The sequence below is a fragment of the Anthonomus grandis genome, chromosome 22 (genome assembly GCF_022605725.1).
Source record: "Anthonomus grandis grandis chromosome 22, icAntGran1.3, whole genome shotgun sequence".
NCBI lineage: Eukaryota > Metazoa > Arthropoda > Insecta > Coleoptera > Curculionidae > Anthonomus > Anthonomus grandis.
The window spans coordinates 18291187-18318537 of record NC_065567.1 but is presented as its reverse complement, the minus strand read 5'-3'; the positions used below and the strand labels follow the sequence as shown (position 1 = coordinate 18318537).

Here is a 27351-nt window from a genome sequence, read left to right as displayed (position 1 = left end):
ATTTGTTATCTGACTGTCAACAAACGTTGTGAAATAATAACAATAAAACCTTCTGTTTAAACGTAGTACGACATGTTAAGGCTAAATGGGACCTTTGAATGGTAGGTTTTGTTAAGGTTAATTTCTTTCAATGAGGATTTAATTAACGGCGTTAATTGACCTAAGGAAATCTCTTGCTTACGCATCGAGTTATTTATTATTACTGATGGTCCTAATTGATCTATTAAAGATGTTAATGTTTAAGGTATAGATTTTATATTGGCATATATTGGCGTTTAATACCATTTTTTTTATTTTGTTTTATTATCATTGAAATAGTTAGTGGGTCAAAATACACGCTTTCTGGTTTGTCGTAAACAGAAATTCAAAAATATTCTTTATAAAAATAAAAAGATGCTTGTATTTTAAAAGGATTTTATCAATTAAATAAGGATTATTTCTTATTAATAAGTAAAATCTTTTTGAAAATAAGGGCAATTATAAGAAAACATAATTTCTTAGTAATTTATAAAATGCTAATTTAAATAGTGAAAAATATCATAACAAATTTATAATTCTTGGAAAAAATATATTATCTTCTTCTTTTTCGTAACCGCAAATATAACTTATTTCCAACAATATAAATATTACTTCGGTTTTTAACAATAAAAGCTCATATATTTTTATTTATTAGCGAATGTGCACTGCTTAATTTTCACTAGACTTTTTTCATGTTTAATCGGGATTAAATAAAACTTTTTTTATTTTCAAATAAATCTATATATTTTGTACGCATCAAAATTTGGAAGACCATGTATGAAATCAAAATTACATTTTCAACGATATGTAACGTTTATTTTCTATGTTACTGTCTTTTGCGTTAAAATATTAGAAGTGATTTTGTCAGAAAGTCAAAGAGCCAATTTGGAACTTTGTTAGCAGTTTAGAATTCTTGAGCCTAACTTAAAAGCAGCATAAATTATTTTCAAATTTTCAATAATAAAGAAAATTCCTGAATATGAATTCTTGATCCTGAATATAGATTTGAGGATTGGAACAAGATTTTTGGCAATTAAAGCTATTTTGCTTAGGGAATTTTCCTTATTCTTGGTAGTATTTTCATAAAATAGTAAGAGTTTTCTTAAAGGATATTAAATAGAGAAAAATTAATATTGTAACTATATTGTACACAACACCGAAAAACCAGCTAATTCTTCGTCATTCTGGAATGACAGAAGTGGTACTGCACGACGTCTCGAAGGCTAGAGAGAATCTTCCAGAACAGGGCCGAGTATCTAAGAAGCCGCATCGCCAATAGTTGTCAGTACAGATAGTAAAGTTTGGAAAATTGGCGCGAGATTTAAATTAGACATAAATTGTTGTGAATAAATATGATGAAAATAAATATTTCGAGTAGTAGTAAGTGATCGTATTGCGCAGTTTAACTGTGTAAATGAATTAGGTGACTATTTTTGATTGATTTAATTCACACTTAACAAATGGGAAAAAACGCTACAATATTTACGAAAAAATTTTGGATACATGACGTTTTTGAAATCTTACGACATGCGCCCTCTACTTCAAAAAATAGGCTTTTAAAGGATAATTTTCTGATTTTAGATCTTTAATATTTTTATTTATTCGCAGACATAATTGGATATAACTTTGAAGGTACTTTTTTTTCCTCAAAATAGAGGAATTCCTAAGGGCGAGTTTGACATTTTACCAAAGCGAATACTTTTATTTTATGTGTAAAAATACTCTAGATTACGACATGCTAATAAATAGGTCATAGTCGATTAGTTAGAAAATTCTCAGTAGAAACATTTTGGCGCCCAACGCCGTGCGTGTACCAAGTAACTTGTAAATTTGGGTACCCAACAATTTAATTTTTGATCAATAAATCTTGAAACTATAAAAATGTCATACTTTTACATTAGAGTAGTCTAAGACCTCTGATCTTCTATTTCTTCTTTTTTCCTAGCTTTACAACTGTAGGTGAGTCTTAGCCGCAATCACTATTGCTCTCCATCTATTACGATCCTATGCCTCTACTGCTGGACATCCTTAACAAATCTGCTGCGACAGCATCTTTCCATCTTGTTCTTGATCCACCCAAATTTATCTTCTAATATCTGGTCTTTCAAGGAATACTGTCTTTTATAAATCTGTGGTGATCTAACCTTACTACAAGACCTGCCCATCTTATGCGGTTAGATTTTATGTAGAGTAAAGCGGGGAAATATGGCAACATAAATGTCAATCGCTCACATTCTGACCTCCATCGGACCTACTCGCAATACGAACACTGAACCTTAGAACGTACCCATGTAGCGACTCTCGCCATATTCTCGTCGTCAGAAAGAGTATAATCATAAATGTCCAATGATACAGTATTGCCATATTACCCGCACCCATGGGTAATATGGCATCTAGCTCAGGGTAATATAGCAAGATGTTTTCGTTATGTAAAAATTAGGAATTAGGAGTTTCTTTTAATAAAAAATGCTAATGATCCCAAAAACATAAATTTATTTATAATGAAAGAAGTCAAATACAAAACATGAAAACTATAATTCCTAGTGACTACTAGTAGATATCCTCTAATTTAACTGTTTCTTTAAGCAAATTCGGATAATGGCGTACATTCTTCGCAAAATCTGTCAGATCTCGTACATATCTCATGGATCCATTTCATACATGTCACGCACTGAAGCCAGTCGCATTTGGGACCTTTTTTGTCGTAAAATGATCCATGACATTGTGCGCAAAATTCTGATTCATCAATATCGACTTCGGATTCGTCGCTTTCCTGCGTTACTTTTTTCTGTTTCGGTATCTGACGAAGAAGGGCTTGGTATTTCTTTGGTTTTCTTCTTTGATATCCCGGTTTTCTTAATATTTTGTATTTTTTTCCGTTCTTCTTTTTGTTTTAATTTTCTGTTCTTTTCTTCTTTCTTTGCCCGTTTTGCAGAAATTGTTTCTGGTGAAGTTATTATCTCGGCATGTTGTTTCCGTTTATAGCTACTTGGTCCTGGTTCGACGCGTGAGTCCGGTAAAATTGCTTCAAAGGGATTCGTATCTTCAGGTTCCTCAACTGCAGTGACATTACCTGGTCTGGGATCATTCTCCTCCTCACTGGAAATCTCTTCTGGGTTAAGACTATCTTCAACCGATGGTTCGTTGTTGACCCTAAAAGTATAATCGGGAATTTTTTCGGGATTAAAAGGGTTGGGCAAATTGCAATCGGCTTAGTTTTCGACCAGGATTGTTATGTACCCAGTTTTGACAAGTTTGAGCCCAATAAGCTTTCAAGGGCTTAAAGAATGAGCGATCAAGCGGTTGGAGCCAATGAGTAGTGTGGCTGGGCAAACAAAACAGGATCACGTCATTCGCTACAGCAAAATCTAAGAGTTCGACATTGGAACAGTGCTCGGAATGTCCATCCATAATTAATAGAACCTTACCGGTACCTTTCCGCGGAATAAAAAAGTCTTTAAACCATTGGAAGAAAATTTCAGATGTGACATAAGCTGAATTTTCGCCCATAACAACCTTGCCGCCAGGTGGTAGGCCATCTTCGAATTCCCGTTTTGTATTTTTGCCCTTAAATATGCAGCATGGTGGGAAAAAAGTTCCTTCTGCGTTTACACAGCTTATAACGGAAATAGTTTTTCCTTTTTCAGCGCTTGTGATACAATTTACCATTTTAGCGCCTTTTGTTACCACAACTTTGCCTGGATTGTTATTCAATTGCAATCCTGTTTCATCGAGATTTAAAATCTTTTGTGGGATATTCAATAAATTATTTTCTCTAAGAACGTTTCCCAGTAATTTAAAATATTGTGTACATTCTTGTTTTGTCATGCCCTTGGCCCTGGCAGTAGACATACCTTGAGCCTTACGAACGGCCAGTACAGGGTGTCTTCTTATAAAGGCTAGAATCAAAAAAGTACTTGGGGTAATATGCCGCACTTGTATTTTCATGCGGCATATCACCCCACGGTGCAACACCAACGTTTCAACTGAAAAGCAAAAACCCGGTGTAAATACAGTCAGCGGCGAAGGTGTTGAAATGTTAGGTTATGAATCTCACCTCGCCACAACAACGTGGATTATTTCAATCGGATCACAAAAACTTTTAAAAACTTCTACCATATATCGTATAAAAATAATTTTTGGTGGGTACTTACCAGTTTTTGGGGTTTATCGTGCACTAAATGATGAAAATTATAGGAAATCAGTAAACAGGTGGTTGACTACGTTAATGTCGACAGGTTACTATGGTAGTGCGATGGCGTGACCGCCAGAGTGAGCTATGAGCGAACTAAGGCATATTACCCCGCTTTACTATATATAACTATGTTTTCACTGCCATACATTGCCGCCAATTTAGCATTGTGGCGTTTTTTCCACACTTCTGTGGTTTCATCTCTAGTGGATCCAATTATCGTTCTGAGAACTTTTCTTTCAAACTCAGAAAATCTTATTAATTTCTCGTTAATCAGGATCGTTTCAGGTCTTGCTGCCATAAGTAATTACTGGGCGAATGATTCCCTGTACAAAATTAGTTAGAATTGTTTCTTTTTTTCGTGGCAGTGTAAAATTCGATATATAGTATAAGGCCCTATTTGCCGCCATTAATACTGCTTTTTAAGATAATAGTTAAAGAATTTTTTCTATTCAATTGCCTCGTCAAGAGCTAACGTGCTAAGGATAACTTTTTATACAAGCAAATATTATATCGCAGCAAATAAGTTACAGTAGAATTAAATTACATATTTACCAGGATGTAACCTTGGAATCACTTATATATTTCTTCCTGCAAAATGGGAGGATTCCTAAGAATGAGTTTGAGGGTTAAAACTTTGTCGTACGTTAAGGATTTATATTACGTGGAGCAATTTAATTTGGAATATTTGTTAACATCAAAGGAGAAATTAATATATATGTCTTAACGATATATTTTTACAGAATCCACCAGAAAGCGTAACTAAAGTTAATTTATAATTTTTAACATTTTTTTGCGATCAATTTATTCATCATAAATTCAAAGAATAAGGACGTGGACGGTGTTTCTAAGGCTAATAGATCTTAACATAGAACAAGCATCAATAGTAGATCTAGTAGATGTCTTGCAGATATCCAAGCTCACAGCTATTTTAGAATATTTATAGAATATTTGGTACATTCCAAAAAATGTTTGAGTTATCAGCAAGAGTAATATTTACCAATTTAAAAGCATAACTTAAAAGTAAATGAAAGTATTTTTATGATTTCATTAATAAAGAAAAGTTCCTGAATATTGAATGTTCCATTTGAGAGTAAGAACATGATTTTAAGCAATTTAAGCTATTTTGCTTAGGGAATTTTCCTGCTAATTTTCTTATTCTTGGAAGTATTTTCATAAAATAGTAAGAATTTTCTTAGAGGAGTTTTAAAAAAGTAAAATTTCAGTTAAATGACATGTGAGTTCTTACGAACGTACTGTAACTCAAAAAATCCTGAATTAGAGGCTTTTGAAGAAGGAAACCTTTGTCAACTATGGTCTCTAATATTTTTATTTATTATCAGATCTAATTAGACATAACTTTGAAGCTACTTTTTCTCCTTAAACAGGAGTATTCCTGAGTGATAAAACGCTGTTATAGGTTAAGAATTTGTATTGCTTAGAAGGGTTTAGTTTAGGATATTTATTAATCTTAGCGTCGAACGACAAATGAATATATGTTTTAGCAATTTTTAAAAATACTATAAACCACGACATTCTAATAAATATGCCATAGTAGAATGGAAATACAAAATTATCAGTTGAAACACTTTGGCGCCCAACGCCGTGTTAAGTAACTTTTACTATTTAGGGTACTTTTTGTACTTTTACTTTGGGTACCCAAAATGTTAATTTTTGTTAACTACATCTCAAAATTTTATTAGAGTAATATAAAAACATTAGCTTTTTCTTCTTTTCTGGCTTAACAACTTTGGGTGAGTCTTAGTCGCACCCACTATTGCTCTACATCTGTGTTTCCACTGATGGACTCCCATCCTAGATAAATCTTCTGCGAGCGCATCTTTCCATCTTTTTCTCGATCTACCCATTGATCTTCTGCCATCTAGCCCCTCAATGAATAGTGTCTATCAATCTGTGGTTTTCCGATCTTCCTACATGACCTACCAATCTTATTCGGTTAGCTTTTATGTGCCTGACCATGTTTTTACTGTCATACATTGCCGCCAATTCAGCATCGTAGCGTCTTTTTCGCTCTTCTGCTATTGCGTCTCTATTGGGTTTAAACATCATTCTGAGAACTTTTCTTTTAAGCACCAGAATTTGATTTCCCATTGATTGAGGGTCCAGTTATATTTTTTCTGCGAAACCGAGAGATTCCTAGAGCAATTTAATTTGGAATATTCGTTAACATGAAAGCAGAAACTAACGACATACTATAACGATATACAAACCCCACCAGGTGGCGAAACTAAATGTTGATTCATAGATATTGAAACATTACAAGGACTTCAAATAAAACTGATTTTATTTCAGAAGAAATGACTACGTTTCGACCTTTATTTAGGCCATCTTCGGTGCTATGATCCTCTGAAATGAAATCAGTTTCATTTGGAATCCTAAACTTCTCCTCCATTTCACACTAAGGACCTACATATCCAGTAGATAGATATCTCAGGGATATCCAAACTCACAGTTGTTTCAAAACATTTTTTATATTCTATGTAAATATTTGATTCATCAAGAATATCACCATGAAGATTAAATTTAAAAATATAACAGTGGGTTAGCAAATCCATTTTTGTAAGATATGACTATTTTGCCTTAAAAGTATGTTTGTGTTATCAGCAAGTATGATATTTACTATTTAAGAGCGACCAGTGGAACTGGAACCTGCATAAAAATAGAAAAAACTAAATTAAGCTTTTTTCAAATACAAAGTTTAGGCATTTACTATCATCAAGTCCTCTACTAACATAACTTAAGACATTGGAGAAATTTATTAAAATATCATTAAATTTAACTAATGCAAATTAATTAATGTTTTATTGTATATTTACCGCAATAATGAAATTAATGGAAATGTCCAAATATAGTAATAAACAAAAATAAAAATGCTTACTTCTTTACAAATTATGTGTTCCCAAGGTAATACATGTTCAAATGAAAAAGGTTTCATCATACTTTACAAAGAAATCATCTTACCAAATTTTCAAAATTTTCCTATTTATGGTTTAACGCGTATTTTCCATTAATCTATCAAAAAATTAAATTATTAAAATAAAAAAAAATAAATTAAAAAAAAAAGAACAAAGTGTCAAAGCAGAATTGAACTGACAAAAATATCATTGGAAATTTTGGCGCCCAACGAAGTGGGTTTGCTATGTAATTATTACCGCAACTTTACATACTCAATAATTTAATTTTCTATGAATAAATCTATTTTATTCTGTAAACTTTGGCTAAACTAAGTTCTTCACACCAAATCATAAACAGAATTAAATGAGGGGGTGAGAGATAAAAAAATCCTTGAACGCAGCGGTCTTGACACTTGTAAGTAAGCAAGCACATGTCTCTCCCGCGTCGTGATTGGCCCGATTTTGAAAGTTGGGGGATTCCGGACCATGTGCCTGCAATAGTTTGAATTTTTAGTGGCACTCTGTCGTCTTCGCTCATTGCTTGCTTGCACGGCGAGGGTCCACTTCAGTATCTCGCGAAATTTAAACATTCGACAATGGCTGACGAAAATTTAAACTTTGACATAAATAACATTGAGTTTCATGTTATAACACTTTTTGAAAAACTGGATAATATCCGGCGAGAGAAACTCCAGGAAATGTCCTTAAAAAAGCTGCCGATTCAAGTAGAACTTCGGACATTCGAATTTTGGAAGTCGCTGATCTCTGAATCTGTAGCGAGTTTCTTCTATGTGTTTGTGGTATGTGGTGCTAACGCAGCTTCCAGAATGGGCAGCACATCTCCGGCAAATGTATTTTTGTTTACTGCCCTTTCTTCGGGATTTGCGATGATTTTTTTAACAAGTTTTTTTGGAAACACTTCTGGTAAGTACTAAACCGGTTAAAATATTTAATTAAATTTGTGTCTAAAACTGACCCAACTTGACTTGTATTTAAAAAACTTGTATTTTTTTCTTCTTAAACCGGCTTGTGAAGCGGCTTAAGCTATACATGTTGCATTTTTTTTCATTACTGGCACATTTATCAGTTCTACCAACTTATTAAATAAATTATAATTTAATACTTGAATTTTTTTTTTATTTTGTGTACAATTTCCAGTTAAATGTTAATTTTCATTGATGTTGGTAAAACTGACAATTTCTACATTGTACAAAAAAAGTTCATTCTTCGAGATATTTTATTGCACTTTAAAAAGAATAAAGCTGATTAAAGTAAATGTGCACATGCATTACTTCTGCTTAAACTCTTGTAAAATTGCTTTTAATCTTAAAATTTAAAAAAATATAAATTTAGTAAAGCTAAGAGGTAATAATTATCTCCAAACTCGTCTTAATGACTTATTATAGGTGTAACTAAGTTTGTTCCTGTTTTTTTTTAATTAGACAAGATAAAGAAGATCTTTTTATTTCAAGTTCTTTAATAGGGGTAAACATTTTTGCTTCACAAATTTTTGATCGAATAAGTTTTTTCTTAGACCTATACGTATCTTTTAAGCTTGGGTGTCTAAATTGAATTTTCAAATTTTAAAATTGTAAAAGGGTGCCGATTTTAGAAACAAAAAAGATATTTCGAAGGCACCAATGAGTACATTACATTTTTTAAAAAATATGCCTCACATGTGTATTAAATTCAATTAAACAATGTTCTAGAAACAAATTTCCCAAAAAGGAATAAATGAGTCAAAGTATAAAAATATCGTGGCGCCCAACGAACACTATTAGCCTTTTATAGCAAATCTAGGTACCCATTAAATTTATTTTGCATTTGTGCACAAATAAAATTGTTTATAAGATTGTCATAATTAGTCTAAAACATTTTGGTCCTAGTAAATATGCCAATGTAATTTTGTACAGAAGTAAATATTCAAATCTTACATTTAAGACTAGTTACCTTTATAATTTGTCAGTAAGAATATTTTGGCGCCCAACAACTTTTGGTCATTAAAACTGAAAATGCCTCATTTTTTTTTATAAAATATTTCATATTCCAAAATAGTCTAAAACAGTTTTTCCCCATTAATTTGCTTATGGCCAAAATTCTTTAAAAAATCATTGTCATAATTTAATTGCAGCAGAGTTTGTAAATAATTTATATTGAAATATACGAACTCAAAAAACCAATTATAAAAGGGTACGTCGCTGAAAATTAAGTAAAGTTATAGGGAAAATAATAATATTGATCCCACTTTTTAATAAAAGATCTAAAATAATCGAGCCAAATAAAACAAACCAATATTCTATTTTTAATTTATTTTTAAAGCTTATTAGTAGACTCAAATTTGCCCTTCTAGAGGATAATATTTTTTATCCTTGCTACGTTATGTTTTAATGAACAATCATTATTTTTTCTCGTATAAACCTTAATGCGTCCTTAATATATTTTTCTGTAACACAAAATATCCCTTATAATAACGAGGCTGCAACACTTATTAAATACTTAAATTTTAATTATCCCTTAGATTATATAAAGAAATAACGCAGATGGTCCCTAATTACTCTAATTAGTACAATTAGTTTGTACGCGTTATTGCTATTAAATTTTTTATAGCGCATTTTGTCACTTTGTCGAAAGAAAAATGAAAACGTTTATTTACGTAAATAAAACCTTCTTCAAATAATATTTTAATTAATTGTACAAAATAATCCTACATAATGATCATGTACGTTAAAAAATCTTTTTGCGACTTTTTAAACGGTCATAAAAGTAAACTTTTGACTATGTATTGAAAAGAAGGATTAAATGTATCATAAAAGTATAATATAGAGATCAAAACCAAAAGGTTTTATGTGCCTTATAAAAAGCAGCCCTTTACTATTTGTACATACAAAGAATTTTATTTTTATAACATTTACGTGCTATATTTTAAAATATAATAAAGGGGTTTATTTATTCCGAAAAAAATTGATAATATTCAGGCCTAAGTCAGCTTAGTCTCTATATCCCTACTTTCCCCATAGTAGCACAAAAACAAACTTCGGTCTGTGTATAATTTTGAGATTAGTCCGACGTGATTTTTCATATATTTTAGGAGCACACGTGAATCCAGCCGTTTCAATAGCTATGGGTGCAATTAAACGGATCTCTCTTCTAAGAACCTTCATGTTTATCATCTCCCAATGTACCGGAGCCGTAGCTGGAGCTGCCTTCTTATATGGGTAAGAATTTTGTTATTTGTATCCTATTCGTTTTATTCATTTATTGAAAATTTTATATATTATAGATCTTTGTTAAGCAAATTTATTTCCATAAAGTCGAAAAGCATTTCTGTGAAAAATATTATTGAGAAACCTTTTTCTGAATAGATGTTGCGACAAATGTGCATTATAAGACTTATATTATAAAATTTTAAACGGAATTGTAGCAACGTTCTGGGTGAAGTATGCTTTATATTTTTTTGATAAATCCTATTTATATGTACAGGGATCTCAGCTATATTGAAAATATAATATTTGCCCATTCACCCAAAACATTATTTTTATGAGTTTCTGTAAGCGTCTGATATCAAATTACTATATGCTTATTACTGGATGTTTTGGTACGTCAGCGTATAAACATAAGGTACAGCTGAATACCACAATGTAGATTAGAATTATTTTGATGTATAGTAGGAATTATGTAATTCCCGTATCCAATAATTCCTTAGCCAATAATAATGGCTTATAAACAGAACTTGAGGCACAAAAAAGCACATCACTTAAATGCTTTATCACTTAAATATCGATAATCCTTTTATTTTATATAATATTTTAGTAATTTTAATTTAATACTTTTTAAGGAATAGAAAAGTAAAATTATATATTCCAAAAAATAGAACTTCACGAAACAAGGTTTCTCAAATAGAATACAGGCTTAAATATTCTTAAATAACATTAAAAAGGTATTTTTGACAGGTTTGTATATTTTGACATATTTATTTAATTTTTAATAAAAATAATTTTATCAGGTATCTTCTTCTTTTTGGGTATTTTTATTAATTTTTGGGTTTATTTTAATTGAACCCAAGAAGAAATTACAATTTCCTATTATCTATATAACTAATAATTATTTTTACTTGCACTCGATAAGGTTTACATTAAGAAATTGTTATTGAGTAATTTGGACTTCACAAGATTTGAACTATTTCTGGATAATATTGGCAAGGTCCTCTGTGTTGACTTAATAAGATTTTACGATTAAGTTTTATTAATTAAAATCAATCATAGCAGGGATTTTCAAATTAAAAAAAAAAAGGGTGTCCCACTTTTTTAGTCTATTTTCAATAAATCTAAGAATAAACTGTTAACCTAACCTGATCAATATCCTCTCGCTCTCTCGTCGCATTGTAACACAAGTTAAATTTTATGATTCAGTTTTATTGAATAAAATACATTTTATCTAGGCTTTTCAATAAAAAAAGAAAACATCATAAATGCACAGGGTGTTTCAGAACTATGGGATCAAACTTCTAGGGGTTGTTCAATGCAACAGTAGAAATAGTTTGAGTATAGGAACCCATGTCCGGAAATATGTCACTACGCCACTACGGCCCTAAGACGCGTTTAAATTTAGAAAAAATATTAATTACCTAAATAGGATCTGATGCATTTATTTTTACCTTTTGTATATGATACCATCAAAACAATTGTTCAAAATGTCTTACTCCAACCTCAATACACCGATTTAAACACCGCACATGATTTCGACGGACTACACTAAAAATTTTATCCTCGTTTTGAATGATTTCAAATGCTGCTGTTATTCGTCCAATTAAGTGTAGCTCTGATTCTACTGGAGTTTCGTATACTAAAGACTTTACATGTCCCCACAAGAAAAAATCGAGCGACGTTAAATCGGGTTACCTAGGAGGCCAAGAAACTGCTTCACCTCTGGCAATCCAACGGTGCCCAAACCGCTGAGCCAAATACTCGCGGACTTGTACAGCAAAGTGAGCCGGCGCTCCATCATGCTGAAACCACATTTACTGTCTAACGTTTAGTGGAACATTTTCAAGGAGTTCTGGGAGAACTTCCTCCAAGAAACGCAGATAAATAGGTCCTGTTAACCGTTCCGGTAGAAGGTATGGCCCAATTAAATATTCATCAACAATGCCTGCCCATACGTTGACAGACCAACGATTCTGATGTTTTCTTGGAAAAATTGCATAAGGATTTTGTTCGTCCCAAACATGGCTATTCCTACTATTAAAAATACCGTCTCTTGTGAAAGAGGCTTCATCGGTCCACAAAACATATCGTAAAAAATTTGGTTGTGCAATGATGCGATCCAGAAGCCATCGACAAAATTGAACTCTAGGATGATAATCGGCTGCAGTCATACCTTGAACTTTCTGGAAGTGGTAAGGATGGAGTTGTTGCTCGTGTAGTACCCGCCAGACAGAAGCTTTACTCCTATTCATATTTTTAGCGACGTCACGTGTGCTATTTGATGGTTTATCGGCAACTCGCTGAAGCACCTCTTCTTCAAATTCGACCGTTCTTACGGTTCGAGCAACATCTGTCTCAGCGAGCCGCCGATGAACCGCAATAAACTTTTTGTATCCAGGATGCTGGCGTTCGGGATAACGTTCATGATACAACCGCGATGCTGCTCGTGCATTGCTGTTTGTTGCTGCATATGCCAAATACATATCGGCCAATTCGTGATTGGTAAAGTTTTCCATTAGCAATAAATGTTTAAAAATTGTAAGCTATAAAATTTTTAAACATGACATTGAGAATTGACATTGATAAGCGTTGATTTTAAACAATTGTTGTTATGGTATCATGTACAAAAGGTAAAAATAAATGCAGCAGATCCTATTTAGGTAATTAATGTTTTTTTTATAAATGTTAACGTGTCTTAGGGCCGTAGTGACGCATTTCCGGACATAAGTTCCTATACTCAAATGGATTCTTCTGTTGCACTGAACAACTCCCAGAAGTTTGATCCCATAGTTCTGAAACACCCTGTATAACAAAATTATCACAGTATGATCAAAATCTTCAGTAAGACTATAAAATGCTTCACTTTTAATGAGTGATGTAATAAATCTTTTGAAGCAAGTCAAAGTTTGTTTAGACTTTATATTCCTGGTTTGTTACTTCTTTATTGGGAGATGGTTAAATATCTTAATACTTATAAGGGCCTATAGGTCTATCTAGATGAGTTACGATAAACATACTTAGTATGTTTTTGAGATGCCAGGACATTAATAGAAAAGAAATAAAATAGGACCAAGCACGGAACCCTGGAGAACTCACTCCATGATCTATTGGACTTATAGCAAATACATCATCCATTGACTTAACAATTATAAACTCCTTCTGCGAGACAAGAATGATACAAATTATTCCAGAGGAACACGTCTGAAACCATAGGAAAAGAGCTTACCGAGTAATACTCTGATTCAGGCAATCAACTGCTTTAGAGAAACCACAGAAGACCACTGCGGCTGCGTCATCAATAGTCAATCATCCTTTGGTTAACCGATATGTCTATGATCTTAGATAGACATGGTACAAGTGACATGGCGTCATCAAGGGTCATTAAGTTCACCCTTTTTAAATAGAGGTTTTACAGTAAATACTTTGAGGTTATTCGGAAATGTAGCTGTTTCAAAAGAAACATTAATTGCAACTGCAAGAGAGGAAAGAGCTTGATCTAGAAGACTTTGAAAAATATTAACAGACAATCCATCAATCCCGTAGGCGTGTTTATTCTTAACTGTATGATGAACAGGTTTAACCTCATGTACATCTGTCTGAGAGGAGTATAAGGAGTCATTGACAAAAATACGTTAAATAAAAGATAAGGTATCTAGTTGAGGGTTTACATTATCTGTCAGCTTCTCTGCTATTAAACAGTTAAACTGATTAAACACATTTGCGTCAATTGAATATTGTTTAATTTCCATTGAGTTACCTCTGAGTTCATTAACAATACTCAAATTTGCCTTGTGTTTATTGTGTACCATCTCCAATCTAAGCCCGTAGTAATCTTTCTTGGCCCTTTTTATAACCTACCTATACATTTTGGTTTAAATCATCAGATTTTAGAAATTTAGATTTTTCTTAATAAAGTCCTATTAAATAATTAATATTGATTCGTAACTTCACAAGACCAAAATAGTCTCTGTAAGGTTTAGAAAGAAAATAGTCTTTTAACATTTTGTACTAAGCTTTAGCCGAGAATTTCCATACTCACAAGTTACTTACTTCTAATCATATAATTAAGATAAAAATATTGCAAAATTATCATTAAGTTTTTGCTAAGCCAGACTAGCATTTTGAGTTTATAAACCTTGCAAGTCACGTAGGTCGATAGGCTGTATCAGTTTACCTTTATCCTTGGCCAAAGTTAAATCCATAGATCACGTGCATTCTTTATAATTAACTTTTTAGCAGCGTAAGTGAGCTGTCAATTGACATGCTATTGATTTTCAAATTAAAATCTCGTTATTGAAATATGCATTCGTGCTTCCTATTTTAATTTCATCAAAACGTACCTCGTATTGTAATAATAGTCGAAAGGCTTTATTATATCCTTACGTGAAAAATTGTTGACATTAGAGTTCTTGGAAATAACAGGAATATTATTGTATGCACATCTGAAAGCTAACGAAAAACGAGCTAAATGTGTAACATATATGGCAGAAGCGGGGAGAAGGGAATAGAAGAAAAGAAAAGGGACCGAAATGAGGGTGATCTAAAAGAAGTAGGTAAAGGAAAGTCTATGGTCGGTGGCAAAGAGATATAAAAAAAAAAGGCCAGGTGGTACCTTTGGCACACGTGCTTAAACATTTCAAAGTGGTTTGATGCAGCTTGTCTCTGATTATTTCAACAAAGATATTTCATACAAGGATGACAAAACTACGTTTCTATAAGATTCATATTCGATAAATTTAATTAAAGAAATAATTAATTTACGTAATGCATCTTAACAAAATTTAATCTAACATAACAAGGAAAATACTCTTAAATAATGGTCAAGAGTATTTAGCCTCCTCGGGCCAGAATTGAGTACAGGAGCACGTACAGATCATAAAGCAATCATGTCATTAAAATAATCAAAGCATTATAAAAGTCGTAATGGGTAATTTGCCTTGTTATGCGTAACCGGTTAAATGCTCTCCAATTTTATTCAGTCTGTCTGAATTATTCACCGTTTGGTAATATAATGCAATTGTAATAACTGCGAAAATTACCATGTTTGTTTACAAACACATATTAAAGAAATAAATAGCATAAAAAATATTTGTCTGATTCTTATTATGAGTATTAGACCGCGATCTTGGACTGCCGTTTATTAACATTTTTAATTAAATTAAATAAAGAGAGTATAAAAATGGTTGATAATAGTTTTACTGGTTTTTTTGATTTGCTTTAATATTGGTTTTTGCAATATTAAATAATAAATTTCTATTAGATTCTAATAGAATACTAGCTTTGACTGAAGTCAAAGCAATCCACTAACTTTTTTTTTGAATCACCAATATGAATTGCTTTCGATTCTAGATGTGTAAAATTTGATTTAGAGAGTATTTTTCCAGGCATATTTAATTCCCCAGCTTTCTTCTTCTTATGCCTTGCAGGAGCATTCAGCCAGTAGATTATATCTTGTTTTTCCCTCAATATACAGTGCGGGCGTGGCACACTCATCAAGGTCTAACTCATTCCTCCTGATTGCCTACAAAAGTTGTCATGTTTACCCATTTTCTCAATTTACCGCCTAACCCCTATCTAACGATGCGTCAAGTTGCAGTTTTATTATTATCATTTCATCGCTCTTCTTTACAAACTTATATCAGTTGAGTAGTTTAGAAAGTTGATGTCGAATGTTGAGCTTAGCCATGTTTCATTTAAGATTAGAATATAAGATTTTACTGTATATAGCAACTGTATAAGATTATACTGGTGTCTTGGGGTTTGTACTTCAGAAGCTGTCACAGCTTCTTCTTTTACCCGGGTCTTTTCTTCTTTTATCAGGGTTGAGAGTTTGGTCTTGTTTTGTTTCCTTTTTTAAGTCTTCTGCTTCCTTTAATTTGTGCAACACTTGCTTCTTTACTTGCTCTATAAGGGTGGTTCTTGCAAGCACCTGGTTTAGTAGTTCCAGGATCTGGATTGGATCATTTTTTGGGATTGAGGTCCTTGATATGTCTATGGGATCAATTCGGGTTGTTTGACTTTATGTTCTTGTTTGTTGTAGCCTAAAGTTGGAAACGTTCTTCACTTTTTTGGGTTAGACAATATTTTTATCAGAATTGCCATGTCCCAGCTTTAATTGTTTTATGATTTATTGTTGTAGTTAAAAAATAAAAGTTATTTAAAAGAACTTCAAGAATTATAAAACTGTAACGTGCTTTAAATTCAGGGGCGATTTGAGGTTATGTTCGATTTGTATACTTTTCAGTTTTATTCGAAAATTATGCATTTTTCGTGTATAAATGTTTATTAATAACGAAAAAAAAAACAGTAAAATTATTATTAATAACGCAAATACGTTTTTTTTTCAGGTGAAATTAGCTATAGGGCATATCTCGGTCAATTTTTATTGTACAAATATTTTGTTGGCGCCATTTTAAAGGGAAACATGTCAGCTTATTTTTTTATGAAGTAATTGGAAAAAACAGAAATCTTTTGTATATTTTTTTTGTCTTTAGTTGTCTTAAGTAAATTTATATTTTTTTTCGAAAATAATTAAGAGAGACAAAAACATTTTATTTTTAGATTTTATATATTCTTAAAAGTAGTACAAGAAAAGTCAGTAGTGTACATTTTTTTCGACAATACTGTTGACTGTACTGTGACCCGACCCACCCTTGGACTCAATAATTTGCATTTAATTAAAGCTAAGTGAGCCTCTTACATCACTGCAAATAGGATTGTCAAATTTTACCAAATTGGATAAAACATTTTTAAGATATTAATAACAAATCAAATTTTCACGAGAAGTTTGTATCTTAAAAAAAATTATTTCAGGAGTTATTTTTTCATGAAATTGGCTCCGGAATACACCCTAACTCTTTTCACCTATTAGAAAACCATGTATATTATCAGGATTGCATTCATTAAATTTATCTATAAATGTCGAATCTGTTAAACCTTATTTCAATAAATTATAATTGAGGTTCTGTTATTAGAGTTTATAAGTAGTAGTTTCAGTAGATTAAAGACATTTTCCATTGAATAAGATTATATTTTTTTTTAAATGGGATAAAGAAAGTATTAAAAATGTAAGAGTCTGAAACAGATTTCATGCTTTTCACAATATTACTAACATAAACATCAATTTAATTAGCCTAACATTCAACGGAGCTAATTTTTTAATCGCCTTAAGTAGATACAAGATCATTATAATTATCAAGAAAAAAATAAATGAATTCTCTATACAAATTCTTTCAAAAACTGAGAAAAAAATAGAAACCAGCAAACAACACCATATTGCGGTAAAAAAATGCTCATCTGCATATCTCAAGGGACAAAGGGGAAACATAATAAATAAAAAAGTGTCAATTGCTCGAATTGCTCCCTTTTCATCTTGGGGTCACATGTCAACCTCAGCTATCATAATCACGCCGTTGTATGTGCTATATTGTTTATTGTCGCACTTTTTCGCCCTCTCGTGCAATTGTTTTCTTTAACTAGAGGGGTTGAACCTGTTTTATGGTGTCACTTGTGTTATAACCACGTTGCCGATTTTAACTTTAATTACGTGGCACTAGGGAATGAAATTTTATTTAAAAAAAAATATTTTTTAAGACTTTGTAAGTTTATATTAAAATTTAGATGCATTTAACGCATGCCTGCAAAAAATTTAAAAATCTGATTTTTGTTTATTAAATCATAATTTTTTAAATTTGTGTTCCGTGATGTTAAAATAAATTAATTCATTTGATGTTAAAATAGATTTATTAATTTTTTGTCTACATATTTTATCTGTTTTCTACAATTTACCTTTGTGGCGTACGATATGTATTCAGTTACTCACACAAGCAGACCAAAAACTAAGGACATTGATTTAAATCATGAATAAAAATGAAATGTTCAATCAACATGTGTATGGAGTAGTAATTTTAGTGTCCAAGAATATCAATAAATCGGTAACTTTATCCCTGTATCCGATCAACTAATAATACTTGAAATCCAAACCAACCACTGCAAAATTAACATAAATTAAATATGTCCCCCAATAGCAGATAAATCAGATGAATTGATAGATAAAAGAATTTATCTGTCAATTCATTTCATAGAAATGAAGAGCTTGGTAATATTTTGCAGGCGATAAAAATTTGGTGTTATATGACTTTAATGCCAAAATCGGAAAAGGTAATGCTTGCGAATATATATTGGAGACTTGGAATAAGATATGAGAGTGGAGATAGACTAGCTTAGTCAAGAATATGATTCAATTATAACAAACATTTTCTATATGATTTTAAATCGACGTCTTTATACACAAAAATCCCCACAAGATAACCCTAATAATCTTGTCAGAAACCAGCATAAGAACGGTAAAAATCTACTCAGCAGCGGATGTTTCATCCGCCTATAATCCTGTAGTGGCTAGACTCAACATTAAACTGTAAAAACACCTAAGAAAAGATAGCCATATTTAGACCTCACCCTCCTCAATTATACTGAAACAAGACAGGAAATGAAAAATAAAATAAATGAGAATCTTAAGAACATCACCGCACCAGAGATAAAAATTCCAAATAACAAAAAAAGTTACATTAACAACAAATGGAATGCTTTTATATACAGTGCATCCCAAAAGTTATGTCTAAATTCATTTAAAATTCAGGGGTGTGTTCGAAAAAAAAACTTATGTTTCATGCATCATCGCGCAGGACATGCATCATGCGCAGGACGACCAGATTTCGGCAGATCTCTAACATGACCGAATTCTCTAAATTTAGCCTCTATTCGACTTATCACCTTTTGACATATCGGAGGACGATCAGGATGGATTTCATTGAATAATTGAGCAGCTTCTCTTTGAGTACGTGTTCTATCACCAAACCCAACCATGCACAGAATTTCTATTTTTTCTCGTTTCGTTAACTTTACCATTGTGAAAACCGCAACTTTGCTCGTACACTTCACACTTGACAATATCTGTTTGGCGTAGAACTGTCATACAGTTTCTATGAAAATACACTGTCACCAGCCAACAATAAAAAAACACGAATGAATGGAATTTTGCTCTGTATAAAAATTCTCAGAGATAAGGTGACTCGTAAGGTGAACTTCAATAATAATGTTTGGTCGTCTTTTTTACGATAACTGTTGACTTTAGGTATAGGAACGCGAAATTCAAAGATGAAATAAAAAAAGGTGCTTTCATTTGAAAAAATGAAGTTGATGGTTGTAATTTATTTTTGAGCAACCCTGTATATACAAACTTCACGTACTAAAATGCGCAACTAGAAATTAAAATCGACGGTTCCGAGCGTTTTTTTTTCGAACGCACCCCTGAATTTTAAATGAATTTAGACATAACTTTTGGGATACACTGTATAACCAAACAATTCTGGCAAATAGCACCCATTGCCATAAACAAGAATGGATGATTCTACGATACTTTAACTAATAAAAAGGCGGTAGAGACTCAAGAACGACAAGCAAGCATACAAAGGTTTCAAAAAAACAATTCGCAAATTAATAAGGCAAGCCAAAGAGTAGTGGTACAAAGAGAAATATGAAGAAATAGAACCACTACAGGCTTAACACGATGATTTAAATTTTTATAGAAGGATTAAAGAAATAACGGGAAAATACAGTTAACAAAAAACTAGCATTGATAAAGATAAAAATGAAAAAATAATCATTAAAATAGAGGAAAAACTAAAGACATTGGAAAAGATCCATAGAAGAACTCTTAAAGGATAACAGAAAGAACGAAGAATAAATCGATGAAAAGAAGGAATGCAGACTCGAGATAACGAAGTCAGAAGTCGTGTTCCCTATAAAAACACATCCGACGGGGTAAAACACATCTCATCAAACTTTTAAAATAAAAAAAATTAGAAAGAGAGACATCACAATTATTGCTAATTTATATTATAATAAAAAGCAATGTTGAGGGTAGAAGGACATACCACAGAACAAATGAAAATAGAAATTGCCGAACTCAAGGGTGTATTCTGTCACCGACACAACTTAACTTTTATTCGGAGAAAATCATGAAAGCTGCATTAAGCAATGAAATAAGGTTTGAGTTAACATAAACGGAATACCCATTAATAACTTGAGGTATTCTGTTAAAACAGTACCGATAGCAAGCACATTCCAAGATTTGCAAATACTAGTACACAAAGTAAATGAAGAAAGTGAAGTCTATATTACTGACAATGGACTTGAAAAAAAAATAAATTCATATTAATTAGCAAAAAAACAACCAATATCAGATAAATCTACATACACAACCAACCAGTGCAACAGATGAAAAAATGCAAATACCTCGGTCCTATTATCAATAAAGACAACGACTGCTCCCAGGAAATAGGAATTAGAATTGAAAAAACAATTTAAAAATCAGCATTTATCAAAATGAAAAAAAAATTGTACAAGAGATCAGTTTGGGCTTGAAAATCAGATTGCTGAAATGCTATGTGCTGTCTGTGCTGCTTTGGCATGAAGGCAGGGACCCTTAAGAAAGAAGATATAAAATGGTTGGAGACTTTAGAACACTGGACGTACCGGAGAATACTAAAAAATTGCAAAGATGGACGAAAAAAGAAAAATTGTCACAATTAAAAACCAAAAATTACACTATAAGGGACATTTTATGAGGGGGTCAAAATACAGCTTATTACAACTGATAATACAGGGAAATATTCAAGGAAGAAGAAGTGTTGCAAGAAAACACCAATCATGGTTGAAGAATCTGCGTGACTGGTACTGGTACAGTTGTCTATATCTACTGTTTCAAGAATACGCGTAGCATTGACGATTGCCAAACTTCTAGATCGAAAAATAAATTTAAATCCTGCCAACCTTGATTTAAATGTATTATCTACTTAACAATTTTCTTTTCTCCCTTAAAAATATGTTAAAATTTAAAAAATATTTTTCTCGCAAAACTATTTTAATGGATTATGCCTGAAAACCTCGAAAAAGCAAATTAAAGCTTGCAAAAATTTTTTAAAACAAAATCCCTTGGGGTAATCCTCTCACCGAGCTTTAAAAAAAGTAAATAAATAAATACGTTGGCATATATTAAAATTAAAAATAAATGAGTAATGGAGTTAAAGGATCATACTTGGCAACACAGCGCATTTATTTATCCATATGTTACCAGAATATAGGGATAGGCACTTGTTCTCTAGTCCATAAAAAAGTTCCCGGACAGTTGTGCGGGTTATAAAATAAATATTTATTACTCATATAAACACCCTATCCTAGAGTGGCATATCATTGCTGGTGGTGTGGCCGCAATAGCACTTCTTTAAGGTGAGGGTGATGAATGAAAGCACATACGCTCTTCTATGAAATTCTCTGTGCCTAATATTTAGTCTCTTGTCTCTTTCTCCACCTTTCGGTTATTATTTTATAGAGTGCATTATGCGCTCGAAATCAAACGAAACAACTATAAATTTTGGGTTTTTCCTAAAATAAATCCCCGTCCCTTATATTTTCAAATTAAACCAGGAAACTACCGTCGGTGCCGTCCCTCCCTCGCGTCTTCACCATCCTTGAGAAGGGAGGATCAGATCCAAAAAAAAAAAAAGCGGCAGATGTTGAATACGTATTCTAAGCACGTTGTTAAAGCCCCACACAGGTAAATTGCATTCAGGTAGAGGCACGAAAAAGACCTTCTTTTCTACTGGTCCTCTTTTGTGTAATAAAATTAAGTACCGCACATGAACGGACCAGGCCAAAAAAAACCCGGTGGTACCTCGACATGGTCACCGTAATAATAAGAGCACAATTATTTTGCCGTATAGGTTTTAAATTCCCGCTGTGTTTTATTACTATAGAACCTCTTTAATTTTTTTGTCGTCAAGGATTTTTTGGACTTCAAGATGACTTACTAGGCTGTTAACTTTTAAAGGCATAACCTAAATGGAGACGAATCGCTGTTTGTTCTTGAATTCATAATGCCTTTTTAATTAAAGACAAAATGGTCATTAATTGATGCTAAGGAATAATAAAGTACGCCACTGGCATAGGTATTTTCTTCTTGAAAGAAGAGTACGAAATGAAAAGGAAGAATGCATCGAGAACAGCTGAAAACAGGCAGGTGAGGTTCGATTTTGTCTTGACAGATGGTTTCAGGTTTCGTATCTGTACCTAAATTATTCGATAACGCCCAAAATATCTGCTCTGGTTTCTTAGATTTTGAATTATTTAATGTCTATGCCGCATTTAGAATTATAGATGTCCCAAGTTTAACGAATAAATGGGGTTTTCTAAGACGTAAAGTGCTTACTTTTCGCACTTTTCGGAGTTTATAAAGTTTAAAAAGTAAGGGGTTCTAAAATAAGGGCTCGCTAATCAGCGACATAAAAATTCACTTTAATTTCAATATGAAGTAGTAAAGAAATAACACACTATAGCAAGCATATTTTTTGGTTAGATTATCTTAAGAATGATTAAAAAAATAGTATCATATAATTCTGCTCTAAAAATTTTTCTCATGTATACCTGGCATAGTTGTTATGGTTTCTCATTTGCATTTAAGAGGTACTGGGTTTAAATCTGCTCAATGTAATGTTAGTATAAGTGGCTTGTGAAGTAAAAATTGTACAAGTATGACTGCCAGAAATCGCAAAGACTTTAATATACGTGTTGAACAAATTTGCGAAGAATTCAACACCGCCAAACTATATGATGACGCAATAAAGTTGTTTTTTGAAGAAGTAAATATCAACGTTTGGGAAAACAAGGCAAAAAAAGGTATACGCTGATAGTAGTAGGATTTATACGTCGGTGTTATTGTGAAGAGATATTTAACAATAAAAAGAAACTTAAATATTTAGAAATAGTTATTACAGAATTGCTCACGTAGGAAGAGATGTTTGGTAACTCGTCGTGGTCATATTTTCATCGATTAATAAAGTGAAACCTATCTATCTAAAACCTATCTATCTAAACCTATCTATCTATCTAAACCTATCTATTAAATGTCTATTAAAATTTGAAAAATGTAATGCTGAAAATAACGGTAATGTGAAAACTGTCAATATTACCGAATAAATCGCTGTTACTATGAATCTGATATCAAGTAGGTGCATAACAATTATTAGTTTCTACGTCATGTTACTGCCCGTGATAAGTAAAGTAATGACTTCTCTAACTACTTCGCTGTATTGGTTAAAATTAGTAAGCCTTATCACTTTATTAGTTTTTTTATTTATTTCTTTTCTGAATCAATCACAATATCTAGGCTAATATTTTAGAGTCAGCATTCAACAATATGCAATATTTTTATTGCTCAGGACAGGGTTTTATTTATTTTATTGTACTTGTGTGTAAAATCACTTTTTTTTAATTTACTACACCTTAATTTATATTGGCTGGTGACTTATTTAACTTCACTGATTTAAACTCGCCACATTTTAAGTGCATTAGAGTCACGTTACGATTTGAAAATCCGTGTTCTTTTTCTCAAACGAATAATATATTCGTCTGCAACTACTATTAATTATTTGTGTACCAATTTACATGACGTGTCATGTACAGTACTCTCTTCTGGTATTTCTGACTATGAAGCCATAAGATTCTATGCAACACTGTATTTGTTTTGTGTCATTATTTAGGAAGAATTTTCAGCAGAGCGAATTTCAATGCTTTGTCTTCTGCTACAGTCTCGTTTAATTGGATTGCCATTGAAATGAAACCTAACGATTTACCTTATTTTTTTTATGTGCTATGTCACAAAATAAATCAGTATTTTCCTAAAAAATGCTTAAAATGATAAATAGGGGGTTACTACAAGCCTCAGAATTTCGGCTATAATCCTCCGTTTTATTACTAAGTTCTGCAAATATGCAAGACAGAAAGAAAATAAAAGCAAAAAAGGCCAAATATTATAGTGACTACTTAAATGTCCCATCAAATAGGTCGAGAGAGTGTTGGTCAATTATTATTGATTTTAGGCATTCAAATAAAAAAAATCAGAACCAGAGGTAAAACTTAATAACTTAAATATCTTAAACGATTATTATTGTAATTGTATCTCATTAGTTGCTCAACGACGCAAGTGTCAGTCCATCATTTTTTTCTTTCATCCTGTAGATCTTACCGTAGTAAAGGATGCAGTTAAAAACTTAAACAACCATAAACCATCTGAAGCTGATGGAATATCTTCAAAGCTACTACCCTGTTTGCGTGACAGCATTTAATGCTTTAGTTTCTGCCATAATTGCATTTTTCCTCCATGTTTAAAAGAATCAGTGGTTCGCCCTCTTTTATATTTTATCTACCCTCTCCCAGACAGTTGAAAAACTTGCAAAAAGCATAATTTCATCTTTTTTACAACCTAATAGCATTTTATTTACAAATAATTTGGATTTCAAACTGGTAAAGGAACTCGTGATGCTATTTTTATCTTTTTTTGGGAAAGTGTCTATGTGTCTTTGAATTCTAGAGAGTCGGTGTTTTGTGATCTATCCAAGGCATTTGATTGTGTTCAGTAAATATGATTTGAGGGGTGTGGCATTGCAATAACTGGAATCCTATCTATCAAGTCGTACTCAGAGAGTTACAGTATCTGATTCTAGATCCGTCAAGTCTGGAGTATGTACCTCAAGGTTCAGTGTTAGGACCACTATTATTTTCGCTGTATGTAAATGACTTAGGCTCATTGAGACTGCAAAGCAAAGTGGTTCAGTTTGCTCATGATACCACCATATTGTGTAGTCATAACGATTCTGATTGCATTAGAGGTTAGGTTTTCGAGGATCTTAATTTTTTTTTCAAGGTGGTGAGCTTTAAACAGGCTTGTGTAACATAGGTAAGACTTTTATTATCGGGTTTAAGTATGAGGTCCAGGGTATGACGTTTAGAGAAGAGTACTCCTTGCAAAACAAAGAAAGCTCTAAGTTCCTTGGTATTACATTGATGGTCGCCTTCGATTCGAAGATCATATCCTAAATCTTATATAAAAATTATCCTCTACATGTTTTGCAATAAAAATGCCAAGACATGAATTGGGAAAAGTGGTTGCACGTTCAGTGTGCTTTCTCTTATTGAATGTCATCTTCATCATAGCATGACTTTTTTGGGATTTAAGCAACACGAGGTTTAAAAAAAAAGCAGTTAGATATGCATGTTCTACTGGGTTAAGAGATTCTTGTAGAACCCTCTTGGTATCTCAAAAAATCCTAACTCTATTTTTACTTTTTATCTTAGAAACTACTCTTATTCATAAATCTCCTAAACCTGCTCCAACACTGGTCGTATTCTCTCACCAGAAGCTCGCTTATATACCTTGGTAAAATAATTTACAATCGTGTTCCTCTGCGTATTACAAAAACATCAGATATTATTTTTCTTAATTTACTTCCTCTAACTTGTGTTTTTGGCAGCAGTTTTACTTATTTTTAAGCCTGTTTGGTTATTTTTTGGTCATATGTTTTTGAAAAAAAATATAGTTTAGAAATATGTATTGGTTTTTCAGTGAATTTGTAGTTTTTTAGTTTTTAGGATACTTGTACACAAGATTTTGTCTTACGTAATATAGCACAATTTCTATCGTCGTTCTTTCATTAATATTCGATGCTAGCAGCAATAACTTCCTTTTAGCAATTGATTCCTAGACATTTTCCCACATGTCAGTTCCCGAACGTCAACTTTCCCGAATTGCAATTGTCCCGAACGTTTTTTTCTCGAAGGACTATTATCCCAAACAGAATTTTACCTGAAGCATCATTTTTCGGCGAAGAATGTCACCCGAACTTTTAAATTACTCGGGGGGTTAATAGAAATAGGCGTTTTTCTCTAAACAAAAATCGTTGGATGGAAGTATTGAATAGCCCAGCCTAACCATGAATAAATTTTATTACTAAATACTATTACTCGAGAAGAATGGTTGTTAGGCAAAAATAGCATTCGGTAAAATAGTTTCGAGAAAGTATTCAGGAAAATGATTGTTCGAGAAGACGACTGCGGGACGATGGTATTCAAGAAAATGGCCATTCGGGAAAACGGGCCAAAACGTTAGCTAACACTTAATTCAGTTATATTAATGGAATGTACCAAAGAATGAACTTTTATATACAGTGCTTTTCTTTAATGTCCCCTCCCCTTTTTATTTTTTGAACGGATTAATTCAAAATATTGAAACTTGAGGTAATGCAATTGATGAATGAATACTATGTTTTAAAGCAAAATTGACAGGTGAAAATTTCAAGATGGCTGCTGGGCGCCATCTTCGAATAAATACATTGGTTCAATTGAGAAGATGCTGGAAATGGTTGCCTTAAACTTCTTGACACAAGAACAGTCGGTCCGAAATTTCACACCTAACATTTTTAAATACACTAACATCGATATTTCTACAAATATTCGTTATTGTCTGTCGTAAATCCAATACTAAAGCAGGTTCAATTTCGCACACCTTTTGCTTCAAATAGCCCCATTAAAAAAAGTCTAGAGATGTCAAATCTGGCGAGCGAGCCGGCCATTCCACAGGTCCTCGACGGCCAATCCAACGACCGGGGAAATTGTTATCTAAATAGTTCCGAACTTGTCTAGAGTAGTGTGGTGGAGCTCCATCTTGCTGGAATACAATATCCATTTCGAATTCATTAGGATTCGTTTTGACAAGTTCGGTGATTAGAGGGTCAACAGTATTTTTCAGCATATAAAAATCTGTTAAAAATTTGTTCGATGAATAGAGGCCCCACAATATGGTTTCCCAATATCCCTGCCCAAACGTTTATTTTTTCTGGATACCTGAGGATTAGTGTCACTCCAATCGACAATTTTGTCTATGAACATTACCATTGAGAAAAAATGTACATTCATCACTAAAACAAATATTATGGAGATAGGTAGGATGCTGCGCAATGGTTTCTTTACGTAATTTGTAGAGATATGCATGTCAGTGTTTTGGTATTCAGGTAATTATTAAATGTACCAGCATTTTGTAGTAGGTAAAGGTATTGAATTTATATTCTAGGGTTATAAAGTACTCGTAAGGAGCTTCAAAATGATGTGCTACAAGACCACCCTTTCTATT

At 32.4% G+C, this 27351-nt stretch overlaps 1 protein-coding gene across 2 annotated transcripts in view; it reads left to right on the top strand.

The window, feature by feature from the left end:
• The first annotated feature begins 19 nt into the window (after window positions 1-19).
• LOC126748726 (neurogenic protein big brain) overlaps window positions 20-27351 on the top strand; it is a 34611-nt gene continuing 7279 nt past the window's right edge. Inside the window, exons 1-2 of one of the 2 annotated variants that reach the window (XM_050458124.1) lie at window positions 20-101; window positions 10214-10340. In XM_050458124.1, the coding sequence (XP_050314081.1) occupies window positions 86-101; window positions 10214-10340 (143 nt within the window). In that variant the 5' untranslated portion in view covers window positions 20-85. Of the gene's footprint in view, window positions 102-7273; window positions 8050-10213; window positions 10341-27351 lie in introns of those variants that run through there. The other variant, XM_050458123.1, reaches the window with a different exon arrangement.